This window comes from Dipodomys ordii, unplaced genomic scaffold (genome assembly GCF_000151885.1).
Source record: "Dipodomys ordii isolate 6190 unplaced genomic scaffold, Dord_2.0 Scaffold25, whole genome shotgun sequence".
Taxonomy (NCBI): Eukaryota; Metazoa; Chordata; class Mammalia; order Rodentia; family Heteromyidae; genus Dipodomys; species Dipodomys ordii.
In genome coordinates, this window is record NW_012267241.1 from 8819348 (window position 1) to 8835682 (window position 16335).

At 48.7% G+C, this 16335-nt stretch overlaps 1 protein-coding gene across 2 annotated transcripts in view; it reads right to left on the reverse strand.

Moving 5' to 3' along the window:
• Window positions 1-13574, reverse strand: part of Fhod3 (formin homology 2 domain containing 3) — a 427181-nt gene extending 413607 nt beyond the window's left edge. Inside the window, exon 1 of one of the 2 annotated variants that reach the window (XM_013014940.1) lies at window positions 13289-13574. In XM_013014940.1, the coding sequence (XP_012870394.1) occupies window positions 13289-13453 (165 nt within the window). In that variant the 5' untranslated portion in view covers window positions 13454-13574. The remainder of the gene's footprint in view (window positions 1-13288) is intronic. The other variant, XM_013014939.1, reaches the window with a different exon arrangement.
• Window positions 13575-16335: the final 2761 nt, after the last annotated feature.

Sequence of the window (16335 nt, forward strand, 5' to 3'; positions counted from 1 at the left end):
CAGGCCCAGAGTTCAAGCCCCACGACCGACAAAAAAAAAAAAAAAATAAGCAAATGTATTCATGTGTTTGAAGGCTTTTGCATTCTCTATATTGAGCAAGTATTTCTAGACTCAAGTAATGCACAATGAATAAAACAAACCAAATGTACTGCTCACCTGGATCTCCCATTTCATGGCATTCCATAGGTAGGAGACAAATAAGCCAGATACAGGGTGAATTTAAGAGCCAGTGGTCAATGTCTTCCAGCTGCAGACTGACCCTGCACTACCTGTTTGGTGATAACAGAACTGAACCCACAGGACGACACTTAAGTTTAATAAATAGAGGCTTAGGAAGAAGGGGTCTCCTTCCTGGTGCCACAAAGCTTCTATTTCATTCTTCTCCATCAACATGCTGTGGACTAACAGTCACAGAATGCTATAACTAAGAGACTTCAAAGAAGCTCACTCACACTGACCTCAGTGGGACCCTCAATGACCTCCTGTCAAGGTTCGGTGGCACCACTGCTGGATTCCATTAAAGCCAGGTGCTGGTAGCTCACACCTGTAACCCTAGCTACTCAAAAGGCTGAGATCTGAGGCTCACAGTTCAGAGCCAGCCTGGGCAGGAAAGTCTATGGAACTCCGATCTCCACTAAAAAAAAAAAAAGCCAGAAATAAAGCTGTGGCTCAAGTGTTAGAGTGCTAACCTTGAGCGAAAGAATCTCAGGGCCAGCACTCAGACCCTAAATTCAAGCCCCAGGATCCGCACCAAAAAACAGACAAAAAAAAACTTTAGAGGTTTTAAAATCCATCTCTTCTGACCTTAAGCAGAAAGAGAGGCATTGTATTTGCCTAGCCAAACTGCCTTTCCTTACCTGCTCACAACAGCCCTAGTTATGACCACCTATGGCCCTAGGTGACATAGGAAACTGCCTCCAAGTTCTGGATGTAATCCACACCTCACCTCCTCTCAACAGGTCTGAACTCAGCCCTGGAAAAGATCCCATCCCTAGATTTTTTTTCTCCCTTCACTGTTTCCCTGCATTCCTGAGCTAGTCTTTTTTTTTACACATTCCAATATATTTATTCTGTAAAAACAATACATTTTTTTGTTTTTGATATTTTTACAGCAAACTTTTCAACTACAAACCTCGAATACTTGAAAAAAATGTTCAAAGGATGAGCCTAACAGGATCAACAAAACCCAAACTGACTACATGTGTGCTCACAATATAAGCTGGTATAAAAATAAATTATGTTCCTCTATTATCACAATAACAACAACCCAAGCTAGTCTTTAGAGTTCTCATACTCTTGTATTGTTAATCGTTCATTCTATAAACACTCACTGTACAACCTACTATGCGGTTCTGTCTCCTGTGTTCACAAGTGGGTCACAAGTGCCATGGGGGAACATAAATGAGATGTGGATATCGAAATACAAAAACAGCTTCTTTTTTATTTTAAATAGAAGAGGGCCAAGTAAGCCCCAATCTTATTCATGTTGGATTAAATACTTTTAAAGATCAACTTGTCTCCATGAAGATCAAGTAGAATTGGACACAAAGTAGAATTGGACACAAAGTTTTATCCAAGTTTATCTTTTTATCTCACTCCAGTCACCCTCAAAACAATTATTTTTAACATCAGCTAAAAGCAAGCCAAGCAAGAGAATCTGAACAACCGTTTTTTGTAATATCGTCAGAAAGAGAGGTGCCATGGAGCACTGTGACTTTGCTATTAGATTGACATCCCTGTATCTCTGTTAATTCTGGATTCTTACCATGAACAAGTTAGGGAACCAGAGTTTTCCTCAGGACCAGTCTCTCTGGTTATTTGTCATTCATGTGGCCATTCCCCCCTCAGCAGTGTTAGCTTCAATTTCAACCAGGGGATCCTAGTTGGTGAATATTCTGGCCTTGTGGTCTATGAGATGTGTTGTAACACGGCAGATGAAAGTGTGCTTTTAACCAGGAAGCAGCCAGTGCATTTGCCCAATGCTTTATTTGCTTTTTTGTCTGTTTCCTTTAGTTCCTGTCTTAATGGAACAGAAGCTTTGGACAGGAGTGAAGATATTGCCCTAATATGTGGAAGACCAAGGGGTTACCAGAAGATCAGAAGTTGACAGAAATTCAAAGAAAAGTGATTCTTGGACCTATGGTCACCAATCTGTGCTAAGTAGGTCCCCAACTTGCAGTCAGGCAATGGTGGCCATGTTCATCAAGGAGCATGGCTGCATACTCTGGGTCCTCCAACCTCATCGCTCTTCCAGACAGCAGCTGTGACATCGGTGGCTCTTAGGTCACATGGGAATGCATTTACTACTTAAGTCTCTTTTTACCTTCACAGGCTCATCCAAAGACAGGGCCCATCATCCTTTGTGTGTCTGTCAGAGAAATGAGGTAAACAAGCAAGATTAACCTTCACAGACATATTGAAGAGGTGTAGGTGATAGACTTGAACCTTTCTTCCCAGAGAAGTTCTTACTACAGGATGAAGAGGGTGGACAGGCTTTACTATCCTTGTTCCAGGGCATTATCTATAGGTCTCCCTCCATGTAGTAAGAATGGCTGGTCAGGCCATTTAACTTGGTAGCTTTGGATGCCTATATCAAAGTACAGAGAACTCAAAAATAAATATCTTCATAATGCATTGAAAATGTCCAGAAAAACGGAAAGAAGTCCTGCTAAAAATTAGCAGATAAAAAGAAATTGAAAGATTAGGGAGTGATTAGTAAAACAAAAATTAAAAAAAAAACTGCCCAAAGAATTACTGAAAGAAAACTTGGGTTTTTTGAACAAGTAATAAGATTAGATAAACCCCTAGGAAATTTGAAGAAAAGAAGGCAGAAAGAGACTCAAGTAAATAAAATGAGAGATGACAAGGAAATATTACAACTATAATAACAAAGACATCCAAGGATCATGAAGGAATCCTTTCTGATGGACATATTTCTTGATGATGAGCTGAAATAACACCGGTGGAGATCCTTGGAAAATGTTTCCTCATCCCTCAACATCCCTCTGAGCAGAGAGCAGCCAGGGAGGTAGGTGCCTAGAGATCTGGGTCCTACAGACATGGTACAACCCTGGAAATTCCATCCTGGATGAAGAAAAGGGATTACTTGCCTGTTGCATGGGTTCCTGATTTGGAAGTGAGGCTGAGTCATTGCCCTGACTGGGGTGAGGAAGCCTCCTAATTGAGTTGAACATCTTGGGTCAAGCTGAGGGAGGTGGGGCAAGAGAAACTTGCAAATGGGATGCAGTATGCAAGTAGGCCAGTGGGGGGAGCAGTGCTCACCATGCTAATGGGGTGAGTGGCGTCAGTGAGGGCCCTCAGGGTCATCCCCCTTGCACCCTGCCTTCCAGCCAAGCAGAGGAACCCTTGTGCAGTCTGTGCTACTCAGGGAGGGAAGGCCTCACATCCTCTCATCTTTTCACTCTGTACCGACTGACCCCCATGCAGGGCCTGAATGGGGCCTGGGTGTGGTTGTGAAAATGACCACCTTGGGAGCTGCCTTCCAGGCGGCAGGGGGTGGTACACCAAGTGTCTATCAATATTGCAGCTGCAATATTGAAAACAGCCAGGGAGGCCTTGGTCACTAGGCAGGGGTCTGAAGGTACTGAGGTGGCAGAACCAGAAAGATAAGAGAACGTCTGGCCGTATCACCTCTAGGAGTGGTTGTGCAGGGAAGACTCAGCCATGTTGAATGAGAGGGAGACATGTGACCAGGGAGGAGGACAGTGTGGGAGTAGATGGGAAGAGGGTGGACAAGACAGATGGCACTGTCCATGCCGTGCCCCAGCCTCTCCCTAACCCACCGCAGACAGCCACACACGGATGAAGTCAGACTTTCTATTCTCCCAGGCTCAGACATGCTTCACCTAGGCCTCAACTTCCAGGTCTCCAGGAGGCTGTGGTTGTAGCCCCTGTAAGGAGAGACTCTGGGACAGTAACCCGTTTGGCTGAGCCCCAGTGATTTTCTGTCTGCTGGTTGGGACATGGTTGAGCTTTACCCAAGAGGCCTGTCCACTGGGCAGCCAAACTATCTCGGATGATTCCTTACAATGAGAGACGAGAGGGGAGACAGAAGGAAGGAGAAACAGGGGAGAGACAGAGCCACCCCACATCGCAGCTTCTCGTAACTTGGTCGTGGACGTCGCCTGTTTCATTGCTCAGAAGTCAGGTCTGAGTCCAGTCTATCTCAAGGGGAGCGGCCCACAGGCTTGGACAGCAGGAGGCTACAGTTAGTGTGAGACCTAGTGCAGTGGCCAACTGGAGGACTGAGAGGAGACGCAGGTCGGTTCTATGAGTTATGGGGGTCACTGGCAGGTCACAGGGCATGGTTTCTGAGTCTCATTTGCGTCTTCCTGTGGCCAAGAGGTAAGGTGGCATTTTCTAGAGCCTGCTGTGGGATCCCAGGGCTGGGTTGAGTTGCAGTTTCCTATCTCTTCTCCTTGGAATTGTCCTCCATCCAGGTTAGTGCCTCAGAGATGTGTGACACTTCCTGTCACAGGTGATATAGGTACTTTGGAGCCTGATGACCTCCTAGGAAGCAGATCCAAAGGGGATCCCCAGGGATCGGGGACAAGGAGGGCTGGGATCCCCTGAGGGACACAATGTTATATCCAGGGTCACATCTGGTTTAAAGGAAGGCTGCTGGTGAACCCATCTGTACCTTCCCCAAATTGGGCACTGCTACATCCAGATCTACCTGGGGACAGTGGGTGGGGGGATTGGTATAACTCTGGCCAGTCTAGGCAAGACGGGCATGAGTCTTGTCAGAAGAAAAGGCTCAAGGGAAAGGACCTCCAGAGATGACCTCATTTCCTTGACAACAGAACAAAGAAAGCTTAGAGCCCTGGTATCCAGGGACCAACAGTCCAGACAAGCCCCCGTTAGCTCACTTGTGTGGGTATCATGTATTAAACAACATGGTTTCTTGCTGTCTCCCAATTTGTAGAGGTGCAGACCTCAATGAAGACCACAGAGAGCTGTAGATGTTGGATCAGCCCTCACCACTGCTGCCTCTGGAGATTTTTCCAGAGGACCTCACAGGTGACATGGGGCATCCAGGACAGTTAACAGCTAGCCAGCCCACCATTCTAATCTCCCTGGTCATCACCAGCTCTCCCTACCCTGTGTGTGTGTATGTGTATGTATTTGTGTGTGTGGTCGATTCTTTCCAGGCATTTCAATGTACTGTGTGGCAATGAATCTTCTTGTAGTTTCTTTAGATTCCACTTGACCTGTCCCTCCTTGGTTGTACTCCAGGATGAAGATCAGTTGGCTCCAGGTCTGTTCCTCAGGCCAGGGTTCCTCATGGCAGGCACATTGCAGTCGCTGCTGGACCCCGTGTTGCCTGCCCAGTTTGTCTGGGACAACATCTTCATCCCCACTTTCTTGACCACCTATAGAAGATTTGCGAACACCCAGCAGACACTCGACCTGCTGTTCAAAAGGTGAACACCATCTCTGTCTGATATCAGGGGATTCCCAACTGCAGATGGAGCTTGGGAAGTGGGGTGCTCACAGAAGCGCACTCATTGGCTGTTGCCAGCACCTGTGATATAAGCCATGGAAGTAGCAGTCTGGGGCGCCCTCTGGGGAGTCCTGTCCCAGGCTGTGTGCTCTTTGTGACTCTGCTTCTCTGGCTCCAGCTTCACTTATCTGAAGTCTCGAACAAAGCAGTCTATTTATGAAGAGAGTACCAGAGTCTATCCTGGATGAGGGTCCCTAACCTAGGTGTAGACAGAGCAGGGATGGGGGTAGAGAGAGGGGGTCCTGGGCTCTCAGGATTATCAGGGAAGGAGCTGGTTGTCCTCATGCATGGCATAGATATGAAGTACCCACAGTGGAAGGGCAAATTTCCAGGCAATGAGCATAATTCAGTGAGAAGAGCAGGAAAGTTCTGGTTGTCCTAGACTCTGGTCCATGGAGAATCAGCCAGTAATGCTAGAAATCATCAACAGGTTCAATACTTGTGAAGCCCCCACAGACTCCTCCAGACATGAGGACACCCTCCACCACTGCAGCAATGACGTCATACCACAAGATTGGCTCAGCAAGTGAGTGGGCTTTGGTCTCCAGGGAGAGCATCTGTCTCCAGAGTGATAAAAATTGGAGGGGGGAGGGGGGGAAATAGAAAAACACAGGAGCCCACAACTCTTGTGATTCTCCCAAGAGCCTTGAAGGGTGGGGCTTTGACCGCGGGAGGAGGAAAACACTGGGCTGGGGGTGCTGTTCTGAGCACTGGGGAGGCTGGGGCTCAGAACTGAGCCATGAGAATTCATCCTCATCCAGGCTTGCGTACCTCACCATGGGCTACAAATAAAAATATGGACATCTCTCCCTGGTCATAGCCCCTCAGAAGGTGCTACGAGTATCGGTGACAGCTCAAAGCCAGGCTGTGCCACCAGTACAGTGTGGTAGAAAGATAGACCACAAGGGGCTTATGGGGATGCAGCAGCAGAACCATCAATGAGGTGCGTTAGCACCCTATGGCCAGGCCGAACAACAAGCCTTATTTGAGTCTACAGTCCAGTGGCCCAGCAGAGAAAGAAAGGAGGATGTGGAACTTCCAGAATAGAACAGAGTTGCTTACGTTTGGGCTTGGATTCCTTCCTAGAATTTCTCTTCAGTCCTTGCCTGGTTGGCCTGCCATTTCCTGGATAGCCAAAAGGCACTTGTGTTAGGATGTGCTGATCTCTGAATGGACAGCGACAATCACAGGATGATGGGGGAGATTAGGAGAGTTGCTGGCCTTTTTGTGACTCTGCTTCCCGCCCATCTGTCCCTAGTGCCATCTCGTCTCTCCTGGACACATACGTGGACCACTACCCAGAGGACTTCTTCCAATCTTGCAGCCTCAAGCAGCTCCCAGCTCACTTGAAGCTCAGTTTGTTTGGATCAGACCTGGAGTGCATGTCTACCATCTCTTGGCATAGATGGAGTTCCAGGAACTCAGCAAGAGCAAGGCTAGAGGTGTAGAGCCTGGGGCTGAAACAGTATATTTGGGGATGGATGGTGCAGGGCACCACTGGGAGACGGCTCCAAAGCGAGCCATGGGCCAGGAATGAGGAGGAGCCTGAAACCCTCAGTGGGTGGAAGGAAATTGAAGAACAGGATCTGTTGAAGGTCACATGTTGGGAATTCTCAGGGAGGGTCTTTTCTGTCTTTCCAAAGACTCAGATCAAAGCAGTAATAAAAAAGGTCTTGTCTCCTTGTGTGCCTCTATTACCAGCCTCTATCACAAGTACTTGTTCTCAGTCCAAGTCCAGAGCTAGATGTAGCTCAATCAGCGACTCTGGCAGCCAGCCTAGTGGGAGGACCATCATCAGAGAAAGAGCCAAATGCAGAGCTGACTCTAGTGTACAGTCCTAAAGGAGCACCACTATCCAGTGCATGAGAAGAACCAGCTCCTACCTCAGCTCAGGTACTCAGTTCTGAGGAAGCACTAGCCTCCAGTGCTGAGGTGGAGCCATCTCATCCTGTGACTTCAGGGCTCAGTTTTCAGGGAGCACCAGCATCCAGTCCTGACCTGGAGTCATGCCCCCGCTTGGCTCAGGAGCTCAGTCCTGAGGGAGCATCAGCACCCAGTACTGACCTAAAGTCATCTCTCACCTTGGCCTAGGTACTGAGTCATCTCTTCATCTGAAGTTTCCTTCTATTCTTTATGTTATTGCAATTTATTTGTTAGAGAAAGGTAATTCCTACAATTAGGATTTTTCTGACTTTTTTTTTTTCAGATGACTATCACGAAGCTTAACATTTATTGAAATTTTACTTTCCCCATTCTCTTGGTTTCCAATTAGGCACCTAAACACTCTCCCACCCCCACTCTCTTCCTAACACACACACACACACACACACACACACACACACACACACACACACAGAACTCTGACCAGGAGCAGACGCTAATAAACTCAAGACTCTCAAATAACATGGAGAGGTGGCCCCCACTAGGCTGAGCAGATAGGAATTTCTCAATCAAAGCCTCGTCCTAAGGCAGCCACAGGCTGCAGGAGAACACCTGGACTAGGTGTGGAATGGGCTGCACAGTGGCTGGCCGCCTGTGCCTAAAGAAAGCAAAGTTACCAAGCACTCAGAAGTTTTGTCCCTAGAGAGAAATACAGGGAGGAGAAGAAAGGAGTGGGGGAGGGGTGTTCCTGAGCTGCCCTCAGCATGTTAATCAGTTTTAAAGCTGCCACCAGTAAGAACTAACATTTCATAGTCAAGCGGGGGAGGGTAAAGGCAGCCCTGTTGTTTTCCTGAGACCCAGGTTGGACTCTCCGGACAAAAGGCACAGACTCACAGAGGGTCAACCCTGAGAAGAACTTACCAGAGCACATCCATTTAAATCACAGCTCTGTGACAGACAGCCCCATGGAAAGGCAATGCAGCCACCCCTGCCCCACCCCCACGGGCACCCGCATAGAGAGCATGTGCTCCACTGGTTTTCTAATAATGGGACACAGTTGGCTACAGGCAGGCGTGGAGTAAAAAAAGATCTGACCTTAAATCCTAGCTCCTTCACTTAAAGTAGTATGGGACTTAGATAACCTGCTTAAATTCCCTGGGGCTCAGTTTTGTTCTTCTATCTACATGCTAGAATCACTATAGAGATGAATGAAGTTCTACATGGAGACTTACAGTTCAGTCCCCAGAACAAGTTCATTGCATACTGTAAGTCCTGTCTCTCCAACTGGCCCCCAAAGATGGCTATCAGTCTGTCCCAACCCAGATCCTTGCTAGGAACCATGACAGCACCTGCTAGATGTCTGGCTAGGTTACCAACATGGTCTGTGGCCATGCATGAAACAAAGCCAACTGACCCATAAAGGGTTCAATCCCATGATCCTGCTCTCAGTATCAAGGCTCCAACCAAATGAGCTAATTACAGTGGACTCAGATTCGACTCTGCTTATACAGAGATAGTTTCACTGTTCCTACAAGCTTTATACTGTGGACCTAAGATGCTATGACACAACACATTCACCAACTTTACTAATGATCTCATCTTCGAAAAACCTTAATGTAACAGAGTGAACAGATGTGTCCCTTAAGAGGATTAAGGTGGAAATTCACTAGTGCAATAATACCAGTGGATTTGTGTTCTAAAACTAACACCTATCAATCAACTTAGTTCCCTCCTTGTTTTAGCACTACTTAGCTTCTAGGGGGTAACATGGAGAACTGGGCAGTCAGGTCTTCACCTTCAGGAAGTGACCTGGAAACAGGAGACAATGAGAACCATGTAGACTTAACAGTTTGATGGACATTACCTGGAATCCAAGCTGTCGAGATTGTCTTTTGCACAGGAAGCATCAGGGCACTGTGTTCGGATTCAGTGCAGAGAAGGCCTGAGGGTGTGTAACTCTAACAAGAGCCCAGGCGATGCCCACCCCAAGCTTGGTGTAGCAAGGAGCTAATCCTCACTGCAACTTCAACAGTTTGCAATTTTTTTATTTTTTTTATTTTGTCTGTTGTGGGGCTTGAACTCTAGGCCTAGGCACTGTCCCTGCAGTCTTCAGCTCAACTCAAGTGTTCTACCACTTGAGCCACAGCACCACTTCCAGTTTTCTGGTGATTAATTTGGAGGTAAGAGTCTGCCCAAACTGGCTTTGAACCGTGATCCTCAGATCTCAGCCACCTGAGTAGCTAGGATTACAGGCTTGAGCCACCAGCACCTGACTCAACAATTTACCATTTTACAGATATTTTACAGACGGGGTAGCTGATTCAACAAGGTAACCACTAGGACAAGGTAGTGAGAAAGAAACAGACAGACACTCAGGATCAATCTGTTGAGAAGGGGATATCTGGAGCATGGACCCACTTCTTGTGTGAGGAATATTCAAGATAGGAAAATAGAGTTCATTAAGAACTTAGATCTGTCAGGCACCAGCTCTGGAACTCAAATTTGTGTTAGCAGGTGACTACTTTCCACTCTTGGTCTCTCCTGCTATGAAATACAATTTCACTAGTACCTGGCCAGGAAGGTGGTTAGAAGTAATAGGTAGCTAGAACAGTTCCTGGCTCAGGCACGTGTCTAGAACATGATAGTTATCATTACTCTACAGTCTCCAGCCCACAGCAGGCAATGACACCTTTCCAGTTAAATTACTAAGTCATACTTGCCAATTTGACAGGTAAGTTAGTTATAACATTTTTACAAAAATATTTTACAATTTCAGTTTCATTCATCAGTGGAAAAAAAATTCCTCAGATCCTTAAGTGCCATTAACATCAGTCAATCCACAACACATCCTAAGCTTTAAAATGTCCATGATCCTATTAATTCTATGGTGTGATGTTGTGGAAAGTTTCTGATTAAACCATGAGGTTAGGAATAAACATCTAGTTACGTATGTTTGAAGACAAAAAGGAAAGGACTCATTAAATCCAGCCAAAACATACAAACACCAAAATAAACATTTCTTATGTCTTGGATCACTTTTGCTACCAAGCAATGATTTATTTCATCATCCTCTCTGAACTACAATAAAAAGTTAGTTTCTTTTTAGTTTCTTTTTAATCTATCAGCTTCTTTGCAAGGAGGTGAAAGATTAAGCATAATGAGCACAATATCTTGCTTGTGCCCAATATAATAGCTCTGCTAAATGACAATTTCTCAAGAAATCAGCATCCATGAGCAAAATTACTATGACTTAAGGTGTCCAAGTTTCAGCCAGCTCAAGGTTTCTTGAGACAGGAGAGTCCCTAGGAGATTTTAAAAGTTAACACCCACTAAGGTGGCCTCATTGGGGCTGGTTACAAGGTTTATTCTCCTGTATTTGTGAAAACTCATTCAACTGTACACATGCCCTGCACGCTTGAATCTGTGTGCAATCTACTCCAGTAAAAGGTTACTCCCCCAGGGACTTGAACCTGCACAGCCTCTGGGAACAATGTGAAATCACAGGGAGTATGGGACATTCTATGCTCATGTTTCTCCCCTCTTTCCATCACTCAGAGTGCCCTCCACACAAAGAATTCCTCCCCTTGCCAAGACAAGACTTAGTAGACCTGAGAGAAGTGTTCCCTGAGGCTAGCCTACTCCCTCACCATGACCTAATTCAAGCAGAATTGGCAACTATAAATCTCTACCTCTGAGTATGAACTGTACCAGGCCAGAAAATTCTGCAAGCTCTTACTCTGTCATATACCATGCACCTGCCCCAGGCCATAAAGTCCTTGGCACACAAAGGTGATGGGGCGAACTGTCCAAAGTAATGGGTTGGAAGCCCTAGGAAGTACAACTTCTGCCCACATACATGCAGCTTCCAGAAGATGGATGGAACAGCACTGAGGTCTCCAGTCACATAGACCTCCTCGGCTTCCTACCCCAAGCATCTAAACTAGGCTAACTGCTCTGTCTCAGTTTCTTCATCTCTAAAATAGGGGGAATAAAAGTCCCTATGTCATGGATGGGTCATCGAGTCATGTGGAAAATTAACCACTGTAAAGACAGTATGCACTTATAGATACGTAAATGTCCTGCATTCTGCTTAAGGAACTATGGTTAATAGAATCAGCCATTTGATTTGGTCTGGATGGGGGAAAAAGGCAAATAATTGAATGTATGGCAGGGTTCTTTGGACCAAAAATTCTGAGACTGCAGCTGCCTGACTCAAGAAGATAACCATATGACATGTGGCTCTTTGTCCACAGAACACCATAGAAGGTTCTGTGGTCTAGTTCACCGCCCAGCTGAGGCTTCCAGTTGGTGGTAAGCATGAGCAGGCAGTGCCAGAGCACCAGGAGTTCCTCCTACCATGCCAGGAACACTGGAGCAAGACTATGGGGCTCTTCCATGGAAACATAAAAACATACTTCAGCTCACAGTTTGAAAGGTCAACCAATGCATATAGCATTTGAAATTCAAGGAAACCAAGGTCACAAGGCCACAATTATGAGTCTTCTGTGGTTCCAACAAAAGATCACTGTAATAAGAGACCAAAATGAATGGAATAATCATTCCATGTAGATGAAACTCTGAAAACTTTTAACTGAATCCACTGATTAAGAAAATTTAAAGAATTTACAAAATAAATCTGATAAATCTATAATACATTATTCTGCCCCTCTGTCTCCTAACCTAGCATGTTTTTATGACTGTGGCCACCCTTAAGGGATACAGAAAGAATGAGCTGAAGTTACCCTTTCCTCACTCCTAAAAACTAAGGGTGATGGAGCTCTGCTGCTCTAATAGAAGGGGGCCATCACCACCAAAGTCCTCTGCTTCCTACACACCCTCTACTTCCAAAGCTGAGAGTCACGCAGAAATCTCAAGTTTTTCAAAAATCAATTTCGTTCTTGGAGTCAAGGGTGGTCACTTCCAAATATTTGCCAATGTTGACCCTCAAGGAATAAATTATCTCCAAACTTTGATACGAACCCAAAGGAGAAAAAATACAGAGCTGGGCATTCTTCAAGGTGCAGTCATTCTCTTCAAGTGGGAGGAAGCATTTGGCTGGGTAACTAAATGATTAGCTTTCAATGCCCAGCTCTTTACAACAATCACTTTGCAAGACGCCTGTCCTCCTTCAAAGGGGGGAGGGGCGGGGGAGCCTCTCTAACGGGTAGACTGAGCCGCTATTCTTCCCAGGGGACACTCATCTGGGGCTCCAGGCTGAGGCTTTGTGCGCGTCGCCCCCACCCTCCGCGCCCCCGCCCCTCCTCCCACAGAGGCTGCCTCTCCAAGGTTCCCAAGGCCACCTGCTTCTCAGAAGAAAAAGGCGATAGTGTGCGCGCAATCTCAAAGCGCGGTCGGCGTCCTCCGCGGTCTCCCCCTTCCCCCGCCCCCTGCGAGGGGAAGAAGGGGAGGTGTCCCCTGGGTAGCGCGCTTTGTCGGGAGGCCGCCCGCAGCGTCCCAGAAGGCCCCACAGAAGGTTTTATCCCGGGCTCCCCTCCGGGCTTTCCTTCAGGAACCAGAGTCCCACGATGCCCGGGGTTCCTTGCGCGCCCCAATCGGCGACCTCCCGGGGACGCTCACCGGCGTTGGAACCCCACCCCGCCCACCCGGCCGAGCTAACGGCTCAGCCATCCGGAACCTCCATCCCTTCCTCTGGCCGGCTCCGCACCTGCTCCGCCGCACCCGCCACCAGCTTTGCGTGGCAGCGTGGGGCTGTCCTTCCTTCCCGCCCAGGGGGGTCCCGCTCCAGCCCCGGGCCCCTCTGCCTCACCCGGAGGAGGATCTGCCCTTGGACGCCGGTCCCCCGAGGCTGCACCCCGCCAAGCCCTCTCGCTGCGCCCCCACCCGCGCGCGCTCCGCGGCCCGGCGCGGCCCCTCGGGTCGTACCTTGTGCGGCGCCCGCAGCAGCCGATGGACCCCGGCCAGCTGGGTGCCGAGCGCGAGGTCCTCGCGGAACGTGAACAGCGGCGGTCGGCTGGGCTCCGGGAAGTTGGTGCTATTGAAAGGATCCGTGTCGTCCAAGAACTGCACCCGACAAGCCAGCGTGGCCATGATGCATCCCTGCGCGGGGGGCGCGGGCCCCGGGGTCAGCGGGCCCGCCGGGTGGCTGGACGCAGGGGAGGCCGCAGCCGCCGCTCTCAGGCTCGCGGACTGGCAGGCTCCGGCGCGCCCGGCTGCAGCCCGGCGGGGCGGGGGCGGGGCCGGCGCGCCCCCTCCTTCCCCTCTGGCTTCGGCTCCGCCCCTTCTCTGTTACCCGGGCCCCGGGCCCCGCTGCCCCCGCCGCCCGGACCCGCTGTCCCCACCAGGAACCCGAGATCCCTTGCAGAGGCGATCGCCGCCGTGCGCAAACCCAAGCAGCTGCGGCGGGCGGGGAACGCCCGGTGGTCAGACCCAGCTCTGCACGTGCGCCCAGCAGCTCCGTCTCAGCTGCATCCTATGGATCTCAGACAGTGGATTGGGGAGCTGGGCAGGAGGGGGGGGGGGAGAATGAAGAGACCGGGCTGTCCTCCCGAGTCTTCCCCACCTGGGAGATATCTCAGGAGACGGTGTAGCTGGGTTCCTACAGCCCCGATTTGGGAAAGCCTTGGAGGCGAGGTGGCTACTACCTGCAGAAGCAACGTGACGAGGCGGCAGCCACCAGGATCTCAGACTTCAGGGAAGTTGCCCCGGGAGAAAGAAGCTAAAAGGGACAGAGAGCTCAGACGGCTTTTCTCGGAAAACGAGAGTAGGATACGCCGGGAATGAGAGGTAGTGGGCAGGCGAGACCCTGAGGATCTGGGACACCTCCCTCCCCCCCACCCCGCCCCAGTTCTGGCCCCAGAGGTGCCCGGTGGGTGCTTGGTTAAAACTCTCCATCGCCAGAGCCTCTCTGCCCAGCTAGACCTTCGGCGTCCGCGGAGAGGAGGGACGTACAAGACTGGGTTTTGGAACTGCGGAGGTGCTGGGGAGAACCGGGGATCCCCTAGCAGCAGAGAGACTTGGAAGGAAGCTTTGCCGCCTGCCAGCCTGCCTCCGCCAAGCTGGAGCCACCGGCCGGCCGCGCTCGCTTCGCTGCTCACCGGCGACCCCCTGCGTTTCCAAAGAGAAAACTCAACGGCTCTGCATTTCGCCGCACATTCCGCCTAGTCCCTCTTACATATACATCACTGGGGAATAGCCAGTTGCTCTTAACAGCTCCGTCCTTCTTCACTACCTTTCCATAAGGCATCGCTCCCTTTTCTCTGGTTTAAAGGGAAAAGAAAACCCTTATTCCATCTTTGTGATTTCATCTACATTTTTAACGTCTTCCTTTCTGGCTACACACACACACACACACACACACACACACACACACACATTTACAATGGGTTTTAATAATCCCATGACTGTCATCTTCCCTTCTGGAGAGCTTGGAGTGCGTTTTGCTGCTGGACTATGAATGGGCTTTCTAGACACGCCTCATACCAGTGTACCAGTGTACCAGCTCTTCGTGGCCAAAATATCAAACCCCAATCCTACTCCTTTCACACCATGTCCCTGCTTCCATTTTCATGGTCCACCTCCCTGAGACTCTCCTGCCCTAGTCCTTCCAGATATCTTATGTCTCCTACTTGTCCCAACTTGGATACCAAATCATCATCCCAGGGCCTCCTTTTTCAGCCTCCCTCAGCCCCACCTGTTCTTTAGATCCCGGCCTTGTTTCTGCCCTGTTTACCTGTCTGCTGATAGTGAGTCTACTCTAGGACTCATTCTTACTGCCCCCTCTCCCCCACACACAAAAAAAAAACCCTCAGCCTAGTTCAGCCCCTTCCCTCAGGCTGCTAGAAATTTCTGCTACTTTCCTCTGATCATTGATCCTAGCCAGCATGCACTGAGGCTTAGCCAGCATAAACCTTAGCAAGCATCTGCTCATCTCCACCCTCCATCTCTTCCGTCTTGGGAGATGACCAGTTCCAATTTTCCTCCTGCTCTACCTCCATCTATACACTAGGTCCCTAAGAGGGACCTAGGCTGCTTCCTCTTCTTCCTCCCTGGGATCCTTACCTTTAGAATGCCGGCTGGCTTCCTGATTTGTAGCCCATGCAGTTCCATGGAGCCTGCAACTGAAAGGGCCTCAATCTGGTTTAATACTTTGCTACTGATGTCTTAAAACTCTTAATATTTATTTTAGCATTTTACATTATTTTTACATTCTCATTGTGTTCTAGGCCCACAATTAGGTGACCAATCCTGGTGAGAATAAACACTCAAGTGTTTTCCACCTTAAAAGCTATGTTGGGACTGAGAATGTGGCTTAGTGGTAGAGTGTTTGCCTAGCATGCATGAGGCCCTGAGCCTGATTCCTTGGTACTATATAAACAAAAAATAAATAATTCAAAGAAAAATAACCATTGAAATTTTTTAATATTTTTTAAAAAGCTATATTGTTGGTGGCTCAGTGGTAGAGTACTTGCCTCATATGCATAAAGCCCTGGGTTCGATTCCTCAGCACCACATAAACAGAAAAAGCCAGAAGTGGTGCTGTGGCTCTAGTGGTAGAGTGCTAGCCTTGAGCTGAAGGACAGTGCCCAGGCCCAGAGTTCAGGCCCCATGACCAACAACAACAACAAAAGCTAAATTGTTGTGGAGTGGATCTCCTGCTTTAGTTCCTTCACCCCCTGGCTAGATTGTGGAAGAGGAAACGCTTCTCAGCATTCTCACCACCTTGATCCAGACAGGACCTACTCCATCCTCCTGAGATCAGCAATTCCAGCCTAATTGCCTCATCCAGGGGCAATTAGCTTTGCTTCCCACTTTTTGCAACAGCACCTGTCACTGTGGACCATTCCTTTCCCAGACTCTCCTCCCCTCCATCTAATTGCTCTATCCATTTTCAGTCCTCCTCTCTATCAGATATTTCTGGAATCTTCCTGGATTCTGAACTCCCCTTGGTCCCGCCAACATCTCTAGACGAC